General features: G+C 41.7%; 3 protein-coding genes across 4 annotated transcripts in view; all 3 read left to right on the forward strand.

Annotated features, from left to right (window-relative positions):
• Positions 1-234: 234 nt before the first annotated feature.
• On the forward strand, positions 235-2335 carry LOC115791057 (apolipoprotein A-I-like). The gene is given in 5 exon segments (XM_030745143.1): positions 235-270; positions 272-328; positions 913-964; positions 1085-1229; positions 1373-2335. Coding segments are annotated over 5 exon segments (879 nt in total). The 5' UTR covers positions 235-249; the 3' UTR covers positions 1977-2335.
• A 2000-nt stretch (positions 2336-4335) lies between these two features.
• Positions 4336-5984, forward strand: LOC115791056 (T-box transcription factor TBX1). Its single transcript, XM_030745142.1, has 6 exons — positions 4336-4376; positions 4477-4651; positions 4762-4863; positions 4992-5163; positions 5620-5775; positions 5913-5984. The coding sequence occupies exons 1-6, from the start codon at positions 4370-4372 to the stop codon at positions 5982-5984; spliced, it is 684 nt and encodes a 227-aa protein (XP_030601002.1). The 5' UTR covers positions 4336-4369.
• A 1900-nt stretch (positions 5985-7884) lies between these two features.
• The window catches only part of bace1 (beta-secretase 1), a 12758-nt gene continuing 1107 nt past the window's right edge, over positions 7885-19535 (forward strand). The window contains exons 1-9 of one of the 2 annotated variants that reach the window (XM_030745028.1): positions 7885-8825; positions 14628-14716; positions 14836-15052; positions 16111-16248; positions 16326-16460; positions 16569-16670; positions 16804-16953; positions 18844-19015; positions 19178-19406. In XM_030745028.1, the coding sequence (XP_030600888.1) occupies positions 8496-8825; positions 14628-14716; positions 14836-15052; positions 16111-16248; positions 16326-16460; positions 16569-16670; positions 16804-16953; positions 18844-19015; positions 19178-19406 (1562 nt within the window). In that variant the 5' untranslated portion in view covers positions 7885-8495. Of the gene's footprint in view, positions 8826-14627; positions 14717-14835; positions 15053-16110; positions 16249-16325; positions 16461-16568; positions 16671-16803; positions 16954-18843; positions 19016-19177 lie in introns of both variants that reach the window. The other variant, XM_030745029.1, reaches the window with a different exon arrangement.

The following is a 19535-nucleotide window of genomic DNA, read 5'->3' on the forward strand; positions in this document are numbered from 1 at the left end:
GCCAGTTAAACAAGTTTTTAAAATGTGGTAAATGGGGAGGACTGGTTCATGTATGATACTGATAATGTATATTTGTGAGTTAGTGGCTGGACTGGCGTGCGTCACTGTGTGTACAGACTGATCTCCTCCCACCAGGTGACCGTTGAACTCTCGCCCCAGTCCTCCTGCTGATGGAGATAGCAGGGGGCTGAGGTCCACCTCCACGGAGACACACAGCCCTCACACCTCCCCCCTCCCCCCCTTCTCCACATGGACACGTCCCTCACCCGGGGACTATAAAAGGTCTGCTCCTGCTGAAGTTGTTCAGTCTCGTCCAGAACTCCACCAGGTAAGAGAAGCAACTCTCGAGCAGCTCTAGCTGGAACTTGCAAAACAGAATAGGAATTCTGTGAGGATTAAGTGCAGGGGAACTTATGAGGACAACTGCCATAAAATTACCTCAGGCTAAAGAGCATGATCCTAAAGTTACAAATAATAAAAGAAAAATCTTAAAGTCACAATTAAGAATTTTAATTCCAGCAATTTCTTTTTTTTTTTTTTTTAGGTAGATCTAACAAAACTGTGGCATCCTGTCTCTAAGCTCAAGTGCTTCTGAACTGACACTGTCTCCTGCTAATTCTATGTCCTTGTTTTACTGCAAAACCTGAAACAGGATTATGTAGCAGCTTAGGCCTGATCTTCTTAATCGTCCTCTGTAATCTACTCAGATTACAGGTTCTTTCGACAGAAAGCCAAACGTTTAGTGCAAACTCATTCAGGCTAATTCAGCAATGAGTGTGCTATTAAGGCATTCTTACTTTTAAGACTACTGAGCCTGTTTTGGGAGCAAGATTCAAGTTCTATTGGATTAATTAATTCCCACTATCCAACTGAATGTTCATTTATTAATTATCACTTGCTTTCCCCCTCTAGACCAGCACCATGAAATTTGTGGCTCTAGCTCTTGCCCTTCTGTTGGCTGTCGGTGAGTACTGAATGCACGCATTCCAACCTGAGGGAAACAATTTAACCTGCAGGTACAACTTTAGATCAGCTTTGATCTTCTTTCCAGTTTAACAGTTTCTTCCCTCTTCACTGATCACAGGCTCTCAAGCCGCTTCCCTGCAGGCTGATGCACCCTCCCAGCTGGCCCAAATCCGGTCTGCTGTGGATGTGTACATGACTCAGGTGAAGGATGGTGCCATCAGATCCCTGGACCAGCTTGATGGCACTCCATACAATGAGTTTAAGTAAGGACAGTTCATTCTTGCACATCAGGCCCACTTTTTGCAATCAGTGCACGTATTGTTAGGGGTTTATTTAACTTCCTGCCCTAGTCAGTTTTTACAGTTTGTAGTCACCATTTGCTCTTTGCTCTTCTGTTCTCTCCCAGGGACATCCTGGCTAAGCGTTTGGAGGAGCTCCACACTCAGATCAAGACTTTGCAGAGTTCCGTCTCCCCCATGACCGACAGCTTCGTTAGTACAGTGGCTGAATCCACTGCTGAATTCCGTAACAGAATTGCGGCTGATATTGAGGCCCTGAAAACTGAGCTGGAGCCCAAACGTGCTCACCTGAGGGAAGTCATCGAAAGACACATGGAGGAGTACCGCAACCACCTCGAGCCCATCGTCAAAGAGTACTATGCCAAGCACACAGCTGAAATGGAAGAACTGAGGACAAAGATGGAGCCCATTATGGCTGAGCTGCGTGAGAAGATCCGTACCAATGTGGAAGAGACCAAGAATGCCCTGACACCCATTGTGGACACTGTGCGTGAAAAGATTGCTACGCATGTGGAACAAGCGAGGGCATTGTTGGCTCCCTATGTTGAAGAATACAAGGAGCAGATTAGGCAAACCTATGGCCGTGCACAAAGTGTCAGAGTTGAAGACCTTACTGCCATGAGGGAGAGGATTCAGCCTCTAGCCGCAGACATCAAGAATAAGTTCCAGGAAATATTCGGGATCCTTGCTGAAACCTTCAATAAGAGCTAAATCTTCCTTACCCTGTTTCTGTAACTAACCTCCCCTTCCTATCAGGCCTAGATCCATTCCAACTTTCTCCCCAGACCCTTTCCCCTAAATGTAGCTAATGCCTTATTGATGAACAAAACGGCAGGACTCTCTCTTCCCGAGCTTACATCATGTGCACATGTCCAAGCACAAGGGCACCAACACACAGACCTAAAGATACTCAGCACACATATGCTCTATTTTTCACATGCTGTGTCCAACTTCTTTTTGTGTAGGAATTGTATGTGAATTATTACACCTGCTCAAACTCCTGTGCAATGATGCTTGTCTGATGTAAACTGTGCCTTGATGAAATACAGATCAATAAACATCTGACTGTTTCTACTTCTCTGAAATGATGTTCTTTTTTTCCACCCTATGTGATCTATGTGAAACACTGCATTTCACTTTCAACATTACATCTGTGTCTGCCCCAACAGCCGAGGAGAATATTTACTTTAAATTAAAAAATTCAATATAGTTGCTCATTTTAGGGTTATCAGAGCGCACATTCAGGTTCATTAGAGTGTTTAGGACCTCAGTGAGCCCCTAAGGTTATGCCCCACACACACACACACACACACACACACACACACACACACACATACACACACACACACACACACGGCATTTTGAGAGGTCATCATTCATCAAAAAGGTCTGCTGGAAATGATTATTAATACAATCAGTTGTAGTTAGGACTGGCATGCGATAACCCATGAGATACTGAAAGCTGTGATTAATGACTTGTGAACTGGCCTATTGACAAACTTACGTCTTGTTGTGCTTTATTGGAGAAAAGCATTCTTTTTTTTGCAGAGAAACCCCCAGGCTGGATCGCTTCAACACTGTCCCATTGAGCTCACACACACACACACACACACACACACACACACACACACACACACACACACACACACACACACACACACACATGCACACACACACACACAGACATACACAAAATGTTGCATCCACGCTGCACTGCCAAAGACTTTCGAACCACTCTGAATGATTACAATCACATATCAGACTTTTTATTTCTAATTTTTAGTCCTATCATAAGCTGTCGTCTGGTCATTGTAATGGAAAATATGTTTTTCAACTCTAATAACCTCTGTGTACTTCTTTGGTATGTAATTGTAATTTTCTAGTACAAAGACCAAGTGTGCGAAGTAGAAAACAAATTTCTTTCTAGGTTGTGTCCAAGGCCATGATGCACTTATTATCAGGCTGAAGTTACATGGTGATGGGAAACTGAACTCCCCCACAGCTAACAGAACAAGACTGTATCAACACAATGACTATAAAGGAACTGTGGTTAGTTTGTGCTTTGGTCAATGCTGGTGCGAAGACTGTTCGTGCTGGATTGATCCCTTTGCAAAGGTTATATTCTTACTTTCAATAAATCATCATAAAATCAGTTTGATTTCAGGGCTCAACTTATTTTTCCACAACAGTCATCGTGCAACCCAAGATGATGTATTCTCCAAAATCTAAAAACAACAACAGCATTAATGCCAATGACAACAACAGACATGATTCCAAACTTCATCAATGGATTCCTGATGAGATATGATGTTTTAATATGCCAGAGTTGTGCTTTCAACCAGACTCAGAAACATATACTTTGGTCAGTGTTAAGTAGTAACCAGCTCGCTAATTAGTAAGGTGTTGAAAATCTGCTCCCAGAAAATACTCTGAATAATAAAACCAGCTCAATGATGTCCTCATCTGTCTGCACCCTGTAACACTGGGCTGATTAGGATGTTATTAATGTGCTACGGTTTGGTCAAGACAAGCTCCACTCACGGCTTCAGGCTATAAGAAACAATAGGGCAGAGATTTCGAGATGATCCAAAAACATTGTGTGTGTGTGTGTGTGTGTGTGTGTGTGTGTGTGTGTGTGTGTGTGTGTGTGTGTGTGTGTGTGTGTGTGTGTGTGTGTGTGTGTGTGTGTATTCTTGCATTTGCAATTCTCAGGGCTGCAAGTGAGTGCATCTGTGATTAGTGTGTGTCAATGGCACCGTGAGTATTGTAATGGATGAGTCGGCCATGGAGGTCCCCAGTGAGAGCCTCATGGTGTATAAAACCAGCTTGATTCACACCACAACCAGACACAACTGGATGGCACCTAAAAACCGGAATGCAGATTTTTTTTTCCCCTTAGTTTTTGCTTCTATGTTGCTTTCATTGTATGTTTGACATATAATGACAATAAATTCTACTTCTTCTTCTTCTTCTTTGCAAAACCGTTTGTTGATGTAATGACAGGCATTTCTACTTGTCGTCAGGAGCGGATGAACAGACTGTAGTGACTGGAAGAAACAAAAGAGCACCTTCATACATATTATTAAATTAAAGGCTTTGAAATTATGAATGGTAAGTGTTTCACGTTTAAAGCTATCTTATCGAAGAGCATAGGCAGAATCTGTTATGCAAATATGAACAGAATTGTACCGCTAATCTCTCCTCTCCTCAGGTCTTCAGCTGTCTCAGAGCTGTGATCTATCTCTGCCCTGCTGCGCAGATGAGGGGTCACTGTCGAGCACCAAGTGCCACCAAATCAGCGGGGTTAGAGTTCAGCTGGAGATGCAGGGACTTTGGCAGCAGTTTGACCAGCTGGGCACAGAGATGATTGTTACCAAAGCTGGAAGGTGATGAAAATGCTCACGTTTATATACATTCCTACTAAACATCTTATCTCATATGTTTCTTACTTGGCCTTCTGCAGTGCTTCTTACTTAAACATGTTTGTTACTTGCAGGAGGATGTTTCCAACGTTCCAGGTGCGAATCTCTGGGATGGATCCTTCTGCTGAATATGTACTTCTCATGGATTTTATTCCTGTTGACAACAAAAGATACAGGTCAGAGACACAAATTACATAAATGTGTTTAGTGCATTTATGATCTTTCCCAGTATTTTTTAACCCTGATTTAACCCTCAGCAGCATTGCCCTGTAAGTCCTGCTTTGAACATTTGTGTGTGTGTCAGATATGCATTCCACAGCTCATCCTGGTTAGTGGCAGGAAGAGCAGATGTCGGAGCCCCAAGCAGGATGCATTTCCACCCAGACTCACCTGCTCGCGGAGCCCAGTGGATGAAGCAGACTGTTTCCTTTGACAGTCTAAAGCTCACCAACAACCTACTGGATGACAATGGACATGTTAGTTACACACACACACACACACACACACACACACACACACACACACACACACACACACACACACACACACACACACAATGGGTGAGTGTGTCCAAACTTTTGTCTGGTACTATTTCAAATAATGAGGTCAGTGTATGTGAAGGTAATACCTGTCAGCCATAATCTGAGTGTTTAAGCCTTCTATGTATGAGGGGCAGCCAATCAGAAGGAAGCCTACTGAAAGGAAACTAAACCAGTTGTTTCAGTGAGAGAATTAACTGAGGATCTGCAGCAAGGCTCAGTGTATATGTAAGGATTATTTTGAACTCTACATGCAAAGCACCACTACTGGACTACAAGAATAAAAATATGGAGCAGGAAATGAGGGCTTTGATTTTTGAGGTCAGAAAAAGAGATCATAGGAGTGTACGAAACTGACTACTAAGTCTTGTGTGTTTTCTCCTACTTTGCCAGATGATACTCAACTCCATGCATCGCTACCAGCCGCGTTTCCATGTGGTGTATGTGGATCCAACGCCCAACAGCCACTTAAATGCATACAAGAACTTCTGCTCTTTTTCCTTCCCCGAGACACGCTTCACGGCTGTAACTGCTTATCAAAACCACAGGGTACAAACGCAGACGGAAACAGGCTACAAGCTGAAAAAAAAAATCTATCCACATTACACTATCTGTTTGATATTGTTCAGTGTGCATTAAGCAATTTATTTTCTTTTTATGCCATTTATTTCACTCGCTCTTCTCAGATCACTCAGTTAAAAATTGCAAGCAACCCATTTGCTAAAGGCTTCAGGACTACAGACCCACAGGCTTGGTGAGTGTCACACTTTCAATGCACTTCACCTAATTTAACAAACACATCTTTCCCTGGATAGGCCAGATGAACTCACGACATGAGCACACTGTGTCTTTATCACTTTTATCACATGGTAAATAGTGATAACATGGCAGTGTTGATGATAGCTAATCTCTGACCTTTGTATGCAAAGAAAAGAGGTTCATAGATGGCAGGTTATTGCCCATGTATGGTAAAACTGTGAGGGATGCTATTACTGTATATACATGTCTTGTCATGTCTTGTCTTATGTACTTGCCTTTGTCTGCCATGTATTTAATGTATGTGTATAAGATGAATGCTTACCTCTATCTCTTTGGGGTTTTTTTGTTTGCGTGTGTGTGCATGTAGGGGAGGTAATGCCAGTCCTCTAGCAGTGTGGTGTCCACCAGAGGGCAGAGCTGAAACATTAAGTGACAAATCTGGAGAACAAATAAACTGTGAATCAAAGACTTCAACCAGTCAGTATCTTTCTTTCTTTCTTTTTTTTTTTTAAAAGAAATTATTTAAGAAATGATTAAAGTCCTTTTAGCTTGTGGAAAAAAACTAAGTTTTCTCAGTAAATATCTGTTTGAATTTGTTTGAGCTACTTACTGAAACTTCCACCATAAGAAGCAGGACGATTAAAGAAAAGGTTATGAAACAGCCTGTTTGATGGTTGATTCAGCAGTGTTTTGACCTCCAGTCTTAATATTTACTCCTGCAGTGTTTTGAAACTGGATAAGCATAATCAGATTATTTGAATCAACTTTTGGCTACTGATTTACATTTAATAAACAGCAGGTTTGGTCTAAATGTTCATCAGTACCTTTCTAAACATTTTTCCTCTCCATCTTCAGGACAGGAGGGCCCCGACCCACTGATGGTGGAGCAGTGTGAACTGTTTCATCACACTAAAGACTCCATGGGACACATGGAGAGGAAAGCCGGGAACAGTTTTCTAGCATCTGCCTCCTGCCTCCATCTCCCTTCCTTCTGGGACCGTGCAGGCTCAACTTGAGAGAGCTAACCTGCCAAGGGTCAACATATGATATATAATATCATATGACAGCTTCATACTGTTTCCAGTAGTTTGCAGAAAATCTCCCTTGCAAAATAAAGCTATGTGGATACTATAAATTAGTAGAGTGTAACATAAAAACCATAATGTCTACATGAATTACAGCAAACACTGAATGATCGCACACAAGCACTGCAGGGACACAGAGTTAGCGCTCCAGTTATAGAGCATTCATACAAGCGTGCATAACAGTACAGTTCATTTCAACAGGGATGCTTATGAAATCATGTGTAACATTTGTGTAACTGTGATGCATCTATTTGTTGTCTGGGATAATAAAGCAACACCGTGAAATATTGCACATTAACTACTTGTGATATTGGAATAAGGAGTAGTAGTGAAAACTACATTCCCCAGGATGCAATGTTTCTCAGGGCTCGCTCCTAAACAAGAGCGAGAACGATAACGCGACGCCTTCAGAATAAAAGAAAAAAAAAAAACTAAACAAAAAACGGTATGTAGAGCACACACCAACTGAAGAAACAAGACAATAATTAAGTCAAGACAATAATATTCTATTGTAAAACAGCTCTATAAAACTTCTAAGTATTGCAAGCCAGTCTGTTCCTTTTAGATAGGCTTGTTTTAATTTAAAAGCGCTCTAAGAAAAGCGTATCCTACAGGCCTTCTGTACTGGCTTGAAATATGTCAGTGTGTGCTCCTTCTGCTGATAACCAGTGCTATGAAATTTAAACTGCAACTCATTAGGGTAAAGATATCTGTTCGATGTGGAGTAATGGGGGGGCTTTTTTTTTCAGGTCGGGGAGTTATTTTATTATGAAAATTTTCAGAGGAAATAGTATGGCTTTGCAATTAACTTTACGGAGGTGATGCTCGCGCTCTCGCAGCTCTGATGGATGCAGCGGGGTAGATGGAGGAGGAGGAGGAGGTGAAAGACTTGAAGGCGGAGAGCAGAAAGAACGGGTCGGGCAGAGGGAAGGATGCGGATTATGGTGCCCTGCCGGCCAGCTTGCCTGCCAACGGTGTCTGCAGTTTGACACGAGGATGCGCGGACGAAACGACGCAGGCCTGCAGTTTGTCGGCTCTCGGAGCTCGGAGCCAGTGACTCTAATTTACGCGTCGCCTCAAATTGTCCATGACACCGAGGACTGCCTGGCTTAATTGTAAGGACGACTTATTTTTTTTTTAAATTTCATGTCGTTTTATTTATTACTTTACTACTTGTTGTAGTCCGACATTTCCCCCGCTTCCCTCGCCATGTCGTTTAAGATGAAGAAAACCGGAGTGAAAACAGAATGACCTCGTCTCTACGTGTTTGTGGTTCAACTGCCATCATGGTTTCAGCCGTCATTTTAGCATCACCGCCACCTGAGCTCTTCCCCCGGGTTGCTGCAGACTGGATGTCAAACTAAAGTGAGCTCTGGAAAGTCAAACCTAAACACACCTATATTAAAACTTTAACCTCGTTTCAGCATGAAAGCGCTACACCCTCGCTGGTTGACGAGTATATTTATATGGACGACTGTATGTCTGCTCGGCGGTCAATCCGCCCCTAACTCCTCGGGCCTGTCTCTAGCCATCCGCGTGCCACTGCGGCAAGTCGCTCGCGGCGAGCAGCCTGCGCCGCTGACACCTGCCGCCGCCTTGAACCGCGAACGCGGCAACGCAGGTAGGACTCCTGCGCGCAGGCGGAGAGGAGCGGCAGCGAGCGGTATCAGCTTCGTGGACATGATTGATAACCTACGTGGGAAGTCCGGCCAGGGATATTACGTGGAGATGGCTGTGGGTTCTCCTCCGCAGAAGGTAAAGCTTTCATTCACAAAGAGTGCTTGATTTGATGTCCCCGGACTCCTCAGTGTGCACCTCATCACTTTCAGACCAGTGAACACGCATCAACTGTAAGAAAATCTAATCAATTAACACCAGGCACACCCTAAAAATCAATATCTACTCATAAACGTCCTTCTTTAAGAGCACTGAGACCCATTAGGCTGGGTACCACCTTGAAATGACCACTGAATCCAGTGTTAACTACTGGCACAATTTTACCTGTATTATATAGTTACCTTAGTCTTGCTGCAGTGTGTCAGTATGTGTGTTTGTTCTTGTATATAGTGTGTGTTCATGTGTGTGCGTGTGAAAGTGTGAGAAAGGACTGAATGATACGGGCAGATAATGGAACCATTAATTCTGCAGAGTGAGGACTGCCAGCTGGGTGCAGCTGCAGTGTACAGGCTGGCACACAAAGGGCGACCATGGAGGGAGAGACAGAGATGAGCTAGTAAAAGAGAAGACGAAAAGGGGAAGATGGAGTGGGGTGAGAGAAGACCGTAAAGAGAGGGACAAGTGTCAAAGAGAAGAAAGTGGGAGTTTGAGAGCGGAAGAAGACAGAGGGGGGACGTGGGAGTCAGACAGGCAGCTTTCAGGAAACAAAAGCACTGAGACGGTGAGGGAGACGGAGGGCCTAAAGGTGCTAAATGGAGGTGTCACTCTGCCACTGTATCAGCGAGAGAGACAGAGGGTGAGAAGGAGATCTGTCTGCTGCAGATCGGTCCCAGGCAGCAGAGTCCAAATCAGTACTGACAGACAACACTCTGTTTTGGTGGCTGAAGTGTGTGTTTATTCTGCTTCCTTTCAACACAAGAAGGCAAAGTCTGATGTTAAGTGACAAATAGGCAGCTGTACAGGAAATCTGCCTTATAAAATGTGGATAGTAATTTGAGAAATGGATCGGCGACTGTTTGTTGGTATTTTTCTGAATCGTTGGGCTGCAGACATAACCTTCTAAAAACAAACAAACAAACAAACAAAAAAAAAACAGTGGCATCTGATATGTAGCCCAATTTAAGTAAGGAAGAGCATCCAAACCATAGATTTGTTAAGTGCTCAGTGAGGTAACCGTGAGCAGGGCCACATTAATGCGAGTGAAATTTTACTTTCATTCCTTTAATGTAAATAACTTTAATTAATACATGGTCTCCTAATTTGTTATATGTCATAAAATCTTTGAGTTAAAAGGATGTCTCTTTACTTTTGAGCCTGACTGCACCAAAAATCAACATGGGCACTACCAGCTCCATGGCCTCTGACCTAAAGATAATCAATATGAATTCACTTAAGGGAAAAATCCAATTTTGCTGAAAGCATGTCAAAACTGTAGCCAACATTTTTATTTGTCTTGCTTTTATTGCCTTGTGGCCTGAAATAAAAATAGATGTTAACCATAATTTTGAGAACTTTTAAGGTAGACTGTTTATAAAGTTTATAAAATTTATAAAGTTTCTAACTCTCAAAGACATTTATTAATCTGTGTGGGGAAGATGTAGCTCTGAGTCTGAAAAGTGAAGCCAATGAAGAATTGCTTCAAACCTGCATTCTTTTTAAAGGTCAGCAGGGGGCGACTCCTCTGGCCTCAAACTGAAATCCAGCTGTAAAGAAGTCTAGGGGAACATGGCCCTGACTCCTGTGACCTGTGACATCACTAAACATTTTCCTGATGAGTTTATGGGCTCAACCACTAGTTTCACGTCTTAACGAGTAAACCATGAAGTTCATTTTGTAAAATTACGGTCATTATCAGAGTCAGAAAGGAAGATTATCCAGGGTATGCCAATGATGTGCTGTGCCCTCAGCTCCACAGTCAGAACCACTGCTCGCTCTTCACATGCAAGATGGCAATGCTGAAAACACACAGCTTGAGGCTTCCAAGGACTTATTTTGTCAGTGGGTGACTTCACAATAGCTACGTTCAGATTTTATATACAGTCTGTGTTTTGTTACAGACCTTGATGACACTAACTTGGCAACATTAGAAACAGCCCTAAAACTCATCATATTTTGATTAAAATGCTGAAAAATCCTTATTGATACTTGGAATATTCACCTCTAATTTCCCTTGGTAATTTTTTCCAAAGAACCCTGTTAAAATTCTAAATTCTTCTGCTTTAGTTGATTTGGGTTTAAGTCCACTTGACAATAGGGACTGACCATAGACTGTATACTAACGACGGATGTACCCACTGGTTTCTGGACTCTGCATTCTGAAACCTCAGTGTAAGCATTGCAGCTGTTTAGTTGTGTATTTTTTTTTTTTGTTTGAGCCAGAAGTGACCATATTTAGACTGCTAATGCTAGATACATTACCAAGGTGGATCACACAGATACTGATATCTGCAAATTACTAACATGCTAATATACCTGGAAATTCACTTACCAAAAACCAGAGCACAGGCTTCTTTTAGTTGCTGTTGTACTAAGTGCTAAGTTATCAGCTAATGCTAGCAAACTGCATCCATAAACTGCAGTGCAGATAGAGATGTTGGCTAATTAGTGCTAAGTAGCAGACTGGAATTAGGGATATATGTGACCAGATAAACGTTACTGACTTTGCAAGTTGGTGCCAGAAATACCAGTTACTGATTCAAAGATGTTACAACATGACCGGTCACCAGCTGGGGATGCAGCCTTTAGAAATAACTAAAAAAAAAAAACCCAAAACAAAAAAATGAGAAGCGAATACTAGTATGGAATAAACCAAGAATACTGCTGTTAGCACTGCTAAGGTTAGTCAGACTCTGCAAACTGCTCTGACATTGAGTTTGCAATGTCATGCACGGACCAAAGCACAGCGCATTTCTGCAACATTTAAAACATTAATGAGGAATTAAGGATTCATATAGCTCCTAAAATACACAGGAAACATTTATTTGGCTAATGTTTGACTTTGCCCATTAGAGCATGCTGTTTTAAATGATTTCCGAGTGTTTTCCATGTTTTAGACTAGTAAAATTTTTTAAAGGAATAGTAAGTTAGTCACTAGGAACATCTCTAACTAGAATTTCACTTGTGAAAGCTTAAACACAAACATCCTGGATACCAAAGCACATTTGTCAGTTCCTTTCAAATGTTCCAAAAGCCATCAAAGCACCACAAACATGGTCGAGCGGTCCAGTTCAGTGATTCAAATTGTGGGAGAACGGTGATGTTCTTATTTTTGTAGCCAGCCTCAAGTGATGACTTTATTGTCACAACTTTATTTTGGCAGATGCCAAAATAAAGAGGCATAATAGTTTGAAAATAACTTTTAGAACAATACTGGTCTGTGCATGTGTATTCAGCTGTAGCCCTGTTTATGTCCTCTGCGTCTTGCGATTTGGCACCATATTTTTGTTGCTATTTGTTAAGGTAGACTGATATCATTTCTGTCTGGCAGCTGGTAGACTTTTCCCAGCTTCAGTCGGGGACTTTGACAGAAACGTAACTCTTATAAACACAAATAGTTGTGTTATACTGTTATATTAACACTGTCTATTAAAGGTACATACAGGCAAGACGTTTGCTGCCTGGCTCCAGTAATGTCCATCCATCCTTTTTCTTCTGCTTATCCAATAGCCGCTAGCTACTACTTTAAAGATAACTTAAAACACAACTAATGTGGGTAATTGCTAGTAGTTAAAGGGCTAATGTTAACATGTGCAGGTTATCATTTATGATAACTGTTTAATACTCCAGTGTTATTGAAACAGGAGCTTTAATGATCTTTTGAAATTCTTCATAAAGACACCAGGTTTGTTGTGCTACTGTTCACATGTTCAGCTGCTAGTGAGGGGAGTGGCTGTGTGCCTCCCAGTCTACAGCTGTGCTGTGTGACCTTGTGTAGGTAGCAGAGGCGAAGATGGCACTGTTGCAAATGAGTTTCTGATCTGATAGTTTTCAGTATCAGTTGCATCTGAGTACTTTTTTTTTTTGACAGCCCTACTCCATGGTACCTATGGTACTGAAAAAAACATGTTTTTTCAAATTTTGGTATGAAAAGGTACTGTATTTGTCTGGTGTCATCCCGAGTCAGTCATGTCAGAATTACTATTGGCCCAAAGATAATGTGGATGGGAATAATGGACACAGGGTGCCTATTTTTTTGGCATTGTAATTGTTAAGCACAATATAGTGATTTGTAAGAAGTTATCTATTTATTTTTGGCCTTATTTGATACTTTGCAGTGGAGAGAGACAGGAAGATGGGAGGAGAGAGACGGGGGAAGACATACGGTAGATGGCAACTCAAGCCTGCGCCGCCCGCACCGCCACACAGCATATATGGTCACCTGCTCAAACTCTGAGCCAACCTGGCGCCCCGTTATTTTGTTTTGACTGTGGTCCCAGACCCACAGAGGCCGTCAGACTCTACTTTGAGAACCAAAGTAAACCACGGAGTATATAAACCTTTGTGTTACCAGTTTGTATATGTTAGAGGTTGAGAGAGGTACTACTGTAGCTCAAAGTACTACCTGAATTAGTTGGTCAGCTTGGGCAAAATCATTTTAATTTTAATGACCACATAGAGAGACATGACGAAATGCTTTGCATTTATTGAGCAGAAGTAATGTGGAAATGATCCTGATCCATTTACAGTAACTTTCAGATACAGAATGTATGTTGCAATCTGTTCTGGTAAATACTAAATGATTTCTCCTCCGTAGTGAAGGGGGGAGGGTGTATAATGGATGAAACAGACAGGCACTCTGCCAGGGGAGGACAGGAAGACAGAGAGAGAGAGAGAGAGAGAGAGAGAGCAGGGAGAGACATGAGGTTTCAGTGTGTCAGGATGCAGCAGCTTTTAGTATTTGGGATACGTGTGTGTGTGTGTGTGTGTGTGTGTGTAGCTGTGTGCACAGGCCGGTGACTCAGGATGCAGGACGCAGACCTATAAAGTGTAGTCAGCGAATTTTTGTCCAAGAAAGGAGGACAGAGTGTGTACAGAATTATGGCTGACCGTGTTAAGAGCCTTTGGAGAAAGTACATGCAGAATGAGTGGACATCAGTCATGTGAACATATGTGTGTGTGTGTGGGTGGGGGTGGGGGGGTGAGATAGGCAGTCAGGATTTATTCTGGGCTTTCAGTCCCAGCCCTTGAGACTCCAGCACTTCTCTGGATATTTAAAGAGCCAATCCATTATTGAACAGCTTGCTGTTGGTTCAGTGTCTGCCTGTCTGTTCATCTGTTTGGGTTTCTCTGTGCCACTCTGTACGCTGCTGAAGTCTCGGTCTTTCTTTGAATTGGTTGTTTACCAATAAAATGCTGTGTGACGTATGGTATACAGTAATCTAAGTCAAGTATTGTAGTAAATGATCATATATAACTTTTGACGTAATGAATGTTCAGCAGACGTGGTGTATTTCTATTCTCATCACTGTCTGCTGCGGTGCTCCATTCATACATTTACTAACTGTTTTGACTGACTATGCAAAATATGATACCCACATTAGAGATGCTGACATAAGAGGAGGAGATGGGGAGTAGAATGGGCAACCTTAGAGGAGGGGAGGATTGGAGCGGAGACAGAGAGGGGGCAGAGAAGGACATTCAGGTCAAGAGGAAGCATCACAGGACACTACAACAATAGAGAAATGTATACAGAGAATGCCTGAGAGATGAAAAATGAAAATCAGTTGCCATAAAAAAAGCCTGTAAGACCTTAAATGTATTTTAAAAAGTATTGAAATCATTTGTTGTAGAAAGCAAACATCATAATGTTTTAAAATTGGACATGCTTTACAAGCCTGCACATAGTACATGTTTAATAAATCTCTATTTCCCTGCATTCAGTTGAACATCCTGGTGGATACTGGAAGCAGTAACTTTGCTGTCGGGGCGGCTGCTCATCCTTTCCTACGCAGATACTACCATCGATCGCTGTGAGTAGAGACTCAGTCAAATATACAGCCACGCTTAAGCTTGAAAAAGAGGCTGTTCAGAAACATTTAATGAAGGTTGGAGGAAAGTAAAGAGAATCCTCTCACTTGTTCATTAACAGCTCCACTTCGTACCGCGACCTGGGTAGGAGTGTGTACGTTCCCTACACGCAGGGGCGCTGGGAAGGGGAGCTAGGCACAGACCTGGTCTCAGTCCCGCATGGCCCCAATGCCACGCTGCGCGCCAATATTGCTGCAATCACTCAGTCGGATCGCTTCTTCATCAACGGATCTAACTGGGAAGGAATCCTGGGACTGGCCTATGCTGATATAGCCCGGGTAAGAATAATTCTGGCCTTCCAAATGATGGAAAAATAAAAATTCTCATTTGAAACTTTACCTACAAATGCCAGTTCCCAAAGCTATCTAACAGATTAAAGTTAGCACAGAAGTTACATTATGTCTGGACTACTAATCTACTTTGTAAAAGTACTGACAGTAACATGTAGTGAAATACATGAAATTGGACAATTGAAAATGAAAACAAATGAAAGTAAGGAAATTGTCCATCTGTCCCATTCTCACATAAACACTGACATCCAATTTTGTAACTGAGACATCAAAGGTCAGTTCGCTGTGAACTGACTGTGCAGTTTTATTACACGTGACACAAATGCTTACTTGAACTCAAGAATGACCCTGGTTTTTTTTTTTGTTTGTTTGTTTTTTGTGGTCAAGGTCACGGTGACCTAAAAAACATATTTAATCATAAGATGAGAACTTACAGATTATGACAACATTTCACAAATGTCTTATATGACAGAATAAAGATGTAATGACTTTTTATATTTGGCAGTTAAGTGATTACTTTGGGTTTTTGATATGTCATTATTTGGGGTGTAACAATGGTCTAAATCCACAGCTGGGCTCAGTTGTTAATATTTGGGCCACAGTTTCCACTGAAGATGGAATCGATACACGGAGACCTTGGACTTTTTATCCCGTATCATACTTACACCCGTCGTTGTAATAACTGCTATACTGACATCTGCAGAAAGTAATATGGGATTTGACAGCAGATCTCCTGATGGGGTCAGGAGGAGGATATTTAAGAAACTGAAAGCAGAGTGGGACAGGACAAAATATTTATACGGCAATATATTTTATTTCATCCTCTTAAAACATTGTCTATGCAGACATAGACATAGGGGTCCAGTTACACAGATTATGTGATGTACAGTAGATGATTAACTTTTATAAGTGTTGCATAGTTGCTGTATGGCTGTACCATTGTTATTATTGATAGCATTGAATCTTTAGCTACTGTTTGATTCCCATTCCGATTGAGAAAGCAAACCTTTTTTCTTATTTCTCTCTCTCTCTCTCTCTCTCTCCAGCCTGATGAGAAATTGGAGCCTTTCTTTGATTCTTTGGTTCGCCAGACTTCTGTCCCCAACCTCTTCTCTCTCCAGCTCTGTGGTGCAGGTTTCACCCAAAACTACTCCCTGGGCAGTGCTACTGTAGGCGGAAGCATGGTGAGGCACACTTTGACACGCAATCTAAGATCATGTTTTAGACCGGCACTGGCCTGTATTTTTCCTTTTGTTTTCAGATCATCGGTGGCGTGGATCCATCACTCTATGTGGGAGAGCTTTGGTACACACCCATCCGCAGGGAGTGGTACTATGAGGTTATCATTGTACGTATTGAGGTGAACGGACAGGACCTTAATATGGATTGCAAAGAGGTGAGGCTTGATAGGGAGACAGCTGCCAAAGCTAAAGAAAGAATGAACGGGCTAATAAAGGATGTGTAAGAGATTTGAAATGCCTGACTGTACCACTGTCTCCTATAGTACAACTACGATAAGAGCATTGTGGACAGTGGCACCACCAACCTTCGACTGCCGAGAAAAGTCTTCCAGGCTGCAGTCAAGGCTATTGAAGCTGCCTCTTCGGTCAGTCCTACTATACTGTACCATCATGTTTGTTCATGTTGATACCGCTGTGCTAGTCATCTACCTTTTGTTTTTTATTGTGATGAGTGAGTTATGAAAAGCAACGAACGTCCTTCTGACCTTGATTTTTCAGACCGAACAGTTTCCCTCTGGGTTCTGGCTGGGGGAGCAGCTGGTGTGTTGGCAGGCCGGCACCACACCCTGGCACATCTTCCCCGTCATCTCCCTCTACTTGATGAGTGAAGTTCGTAACCAGTCCTTCAGAATCTCCATTCTGCCGCAGGTAGTTACAGCATCTTGCTCTCAATATGAATATTGTTTCATAAAGCTGGAGTTTAGAAAACTCTTAGAGTCAGAGACATAAAGCAGTATTGCTGAACCTTAAATTCTGTCCAGTTGAGGTGAAATTAAATGTTATTAAGTGAGAACTTTTGATAAGAAGATTCAATTAAAAAAATAATTTTGCCATTGGTACCAAAGTTATCCAAAAATGTGTAGTTAATATCCTGTACATTGCATGAGGTTATGAGTACCTGTATTCATTAAGTTGAAAATTTTAACTTTCCTTTGGACTACAAAATATGTGGTCAGAACAAATGCACCAATAAATACACATATTTATACTCCTCTTGACATGAAAGCACAACTAGGAACCGTGACAAAAAGAAGACCACAGCATTTGAATTCCCTTTGAATATATTTTCTAAAGATGTGAAAAGTTATTCAATTTTTTTTTATTGGAAGCTGTTCATACAGACCTTGATGGTTGCACAATGAATAGGATTTGAGATTTTGAGTTCACTGCAGAAGTTCACTGCAATAAATATATGAGAGGCTTGTGACCTTGATGCTAAAAGAAAGATGAAAAGCTTCAGAAAGATTTCTACTTTGTGTTCTTTTGTTTTCTGTGTATAGAAGGTAAAATACAGTGAACCACTGTGTATAGAGTGTTGGCTAAGCATGCTATATGACTGCATATAGAAGAGCACTTGAGCTGAAATAACCTGATATCTGTTCTAATCTGATTTTTATTTGGACTGAATAAGGTACTTTAGATATGAAAACACAGGGCTCTCTAGTGGACAGTTATGCAATTACATCATTGTTTCTGGGTCATGCCTTTGGTATTCATTCATTATACTCCCTCAATACAGATCAGCAAACTGTCTTATGTACACTGTTACAGTGCTGGATGTTCATATTAAACATGGCCAAAGTTTCAAAGGAGTTAGTGTATGTAAAATCAATATCTATGAGACAAAAAAAAAAAAAAATCATATCCAGTATGATCCAGAAATTATGACCAAGTTACTCAAAACACAAACCTTGTTGTGACCAGCTGTGAACAACTTTCTTTCTACTGTCTACATCAGCTAACCAAAAGAATGCATTTAACAATTAACAATTTATTTAACAATACAGCTCAGGTGAGGAGATCGATGGACACCTACTTCAGCAGAGTGATACGGTTGGTGTCTGTAGTTTGGTAGGATGAAAATACTTCCTTGATGAAACTGCTCACAACAGGCTTTGCTGACCTTTTTTCTTTTCTTTTTTAAATAATGTGGTTGTGATTTCTGGAGGCATTGCTTCTGTCTGTTTTTCAGCACAGTGGTATTGAAATATCTTACTATAATACACAAAATCTCTATCTGCCTGTGAATTTCTCCTACACAGTCAGAAGTTGAGAAACCAGACTTGACACACATCTTAGGCCCCTGAAGGTTTATATCTATATCTCATATTGTGATGTTATCATGTTGCCTAATAACCATACAGCAAAATGACCCCTTTATAACATTTATGCACCTGTAACACCTTATAAAAGCGTATCATTTTAAATTCATGACAGCAACAATTTGTATCCACAAAACTTGAATTATAGATGACATATTAGTGCATCATCATGTTGCCTAGCAATCACTTACCAATGGCCTAACATGACTAGATGACCAGTTTTTAGCATTTATGGACCAATAACGCTGTTTAAAAACTCCACATTATTTTCATTTCTTGACAGTATCTTCAAACACCGTTCCCAAATACAAATCTCATATGATGGTTTATTTTAAGAATTAAGTCATTATGATCACACATGTGGTGTGCTTGCCTGATACTCTGTATCTAACTCCACTTGTTACTTTCTCTCTCTGCTCTCTCTCTGTCTGTGCAGCAATACTTGCGGCCAGTGGAAGATGTGGCCTCTGCCCAGGAGGACTGCTACAAATTTGCTGTGTCCCAGTCCAGCACTGGGACAGTGATGGGCGCAGTCATAATGGAGGGCTTCTATGTGGTGTTTGACCGCGAGAAGAAACGCATTGGTTTTGCTGTTAGCACCTGCCATGGTGAGGAGGAGGGGATGGAGGGATGAAAAGAGAGAGAGAAATAATTGGGTGTATAGTTTGAAAAGATAACAGAGAAAGAACAAAAAAACTATGGATACTGCTGTTCTGTTTCTTGACTACATACACTCCTGCTGTGCTGTTTTTTTTTGTTTTTTTTTTCAGTCCACGACGAGTTCCGCACAGCATCTGTGGAGGGTCCGTTCCACGGGGTTGACCTGGAGGACTGTGGCTACAACATTCCCCAGACAGACGAGTCCACCCTTATGACCATCGCCTACATCATGGCGGGTATCTGCGCTCTCTTCATGCTGCCTCTGTGTCTCATGGTGTGCCAGTGGCGCTTTGCCCGCTGCCTGCACCCACACGGAGACTTCGCTGATGACATCTCGCTCCTAAAGTGAAAGGGGAGACGTCGAGGACAGGGGTCGTATAAACACCTGCGCTTGAAATGCAGGACAAACGTGGATTGTGGTTAACGTGTTTCAAAATGTTGGTGCTGTTAAACTGGAGCTTTGAAGAG

Source organism: Archocentrus centrarchus, chromosome 13, assembly GCF_007364275.1.
Source record: "Archocentrus centrarchus isolate MPI-CPG fArcCen1 chromosome 13, fArcCen1, whole genome shotgun sequence".
NCBI classification, from domain to species: Eukaryota; Metazoa; Chordata; class Actinopteri; order Cichliformes; family Cichlidae; genus Archocentrus; species Archocentrus centrarchus.

What these genes read in the sequence shown, in the direction of transcription:
- LOC115791056 (XM_030745142.1), top strand. An exon ending in GTTGACAACAAAAGATACAG is followed by an intron (nt 4,864 to 4,991) that starts GTCAGAGACACA and finishes TGTGTGTGTCAG; the next exon opens with ATATGCATTCCACAGCTCAT. An exon ending in CTGCTTATCAAAACCACAGG is followed by an intron (nt 5,776 to 5,912) that starts GTACAAACGCAG and finishes CGCTCTTCTCAG; the next exon opens with ATCACTCAGTTAAAAATTGC.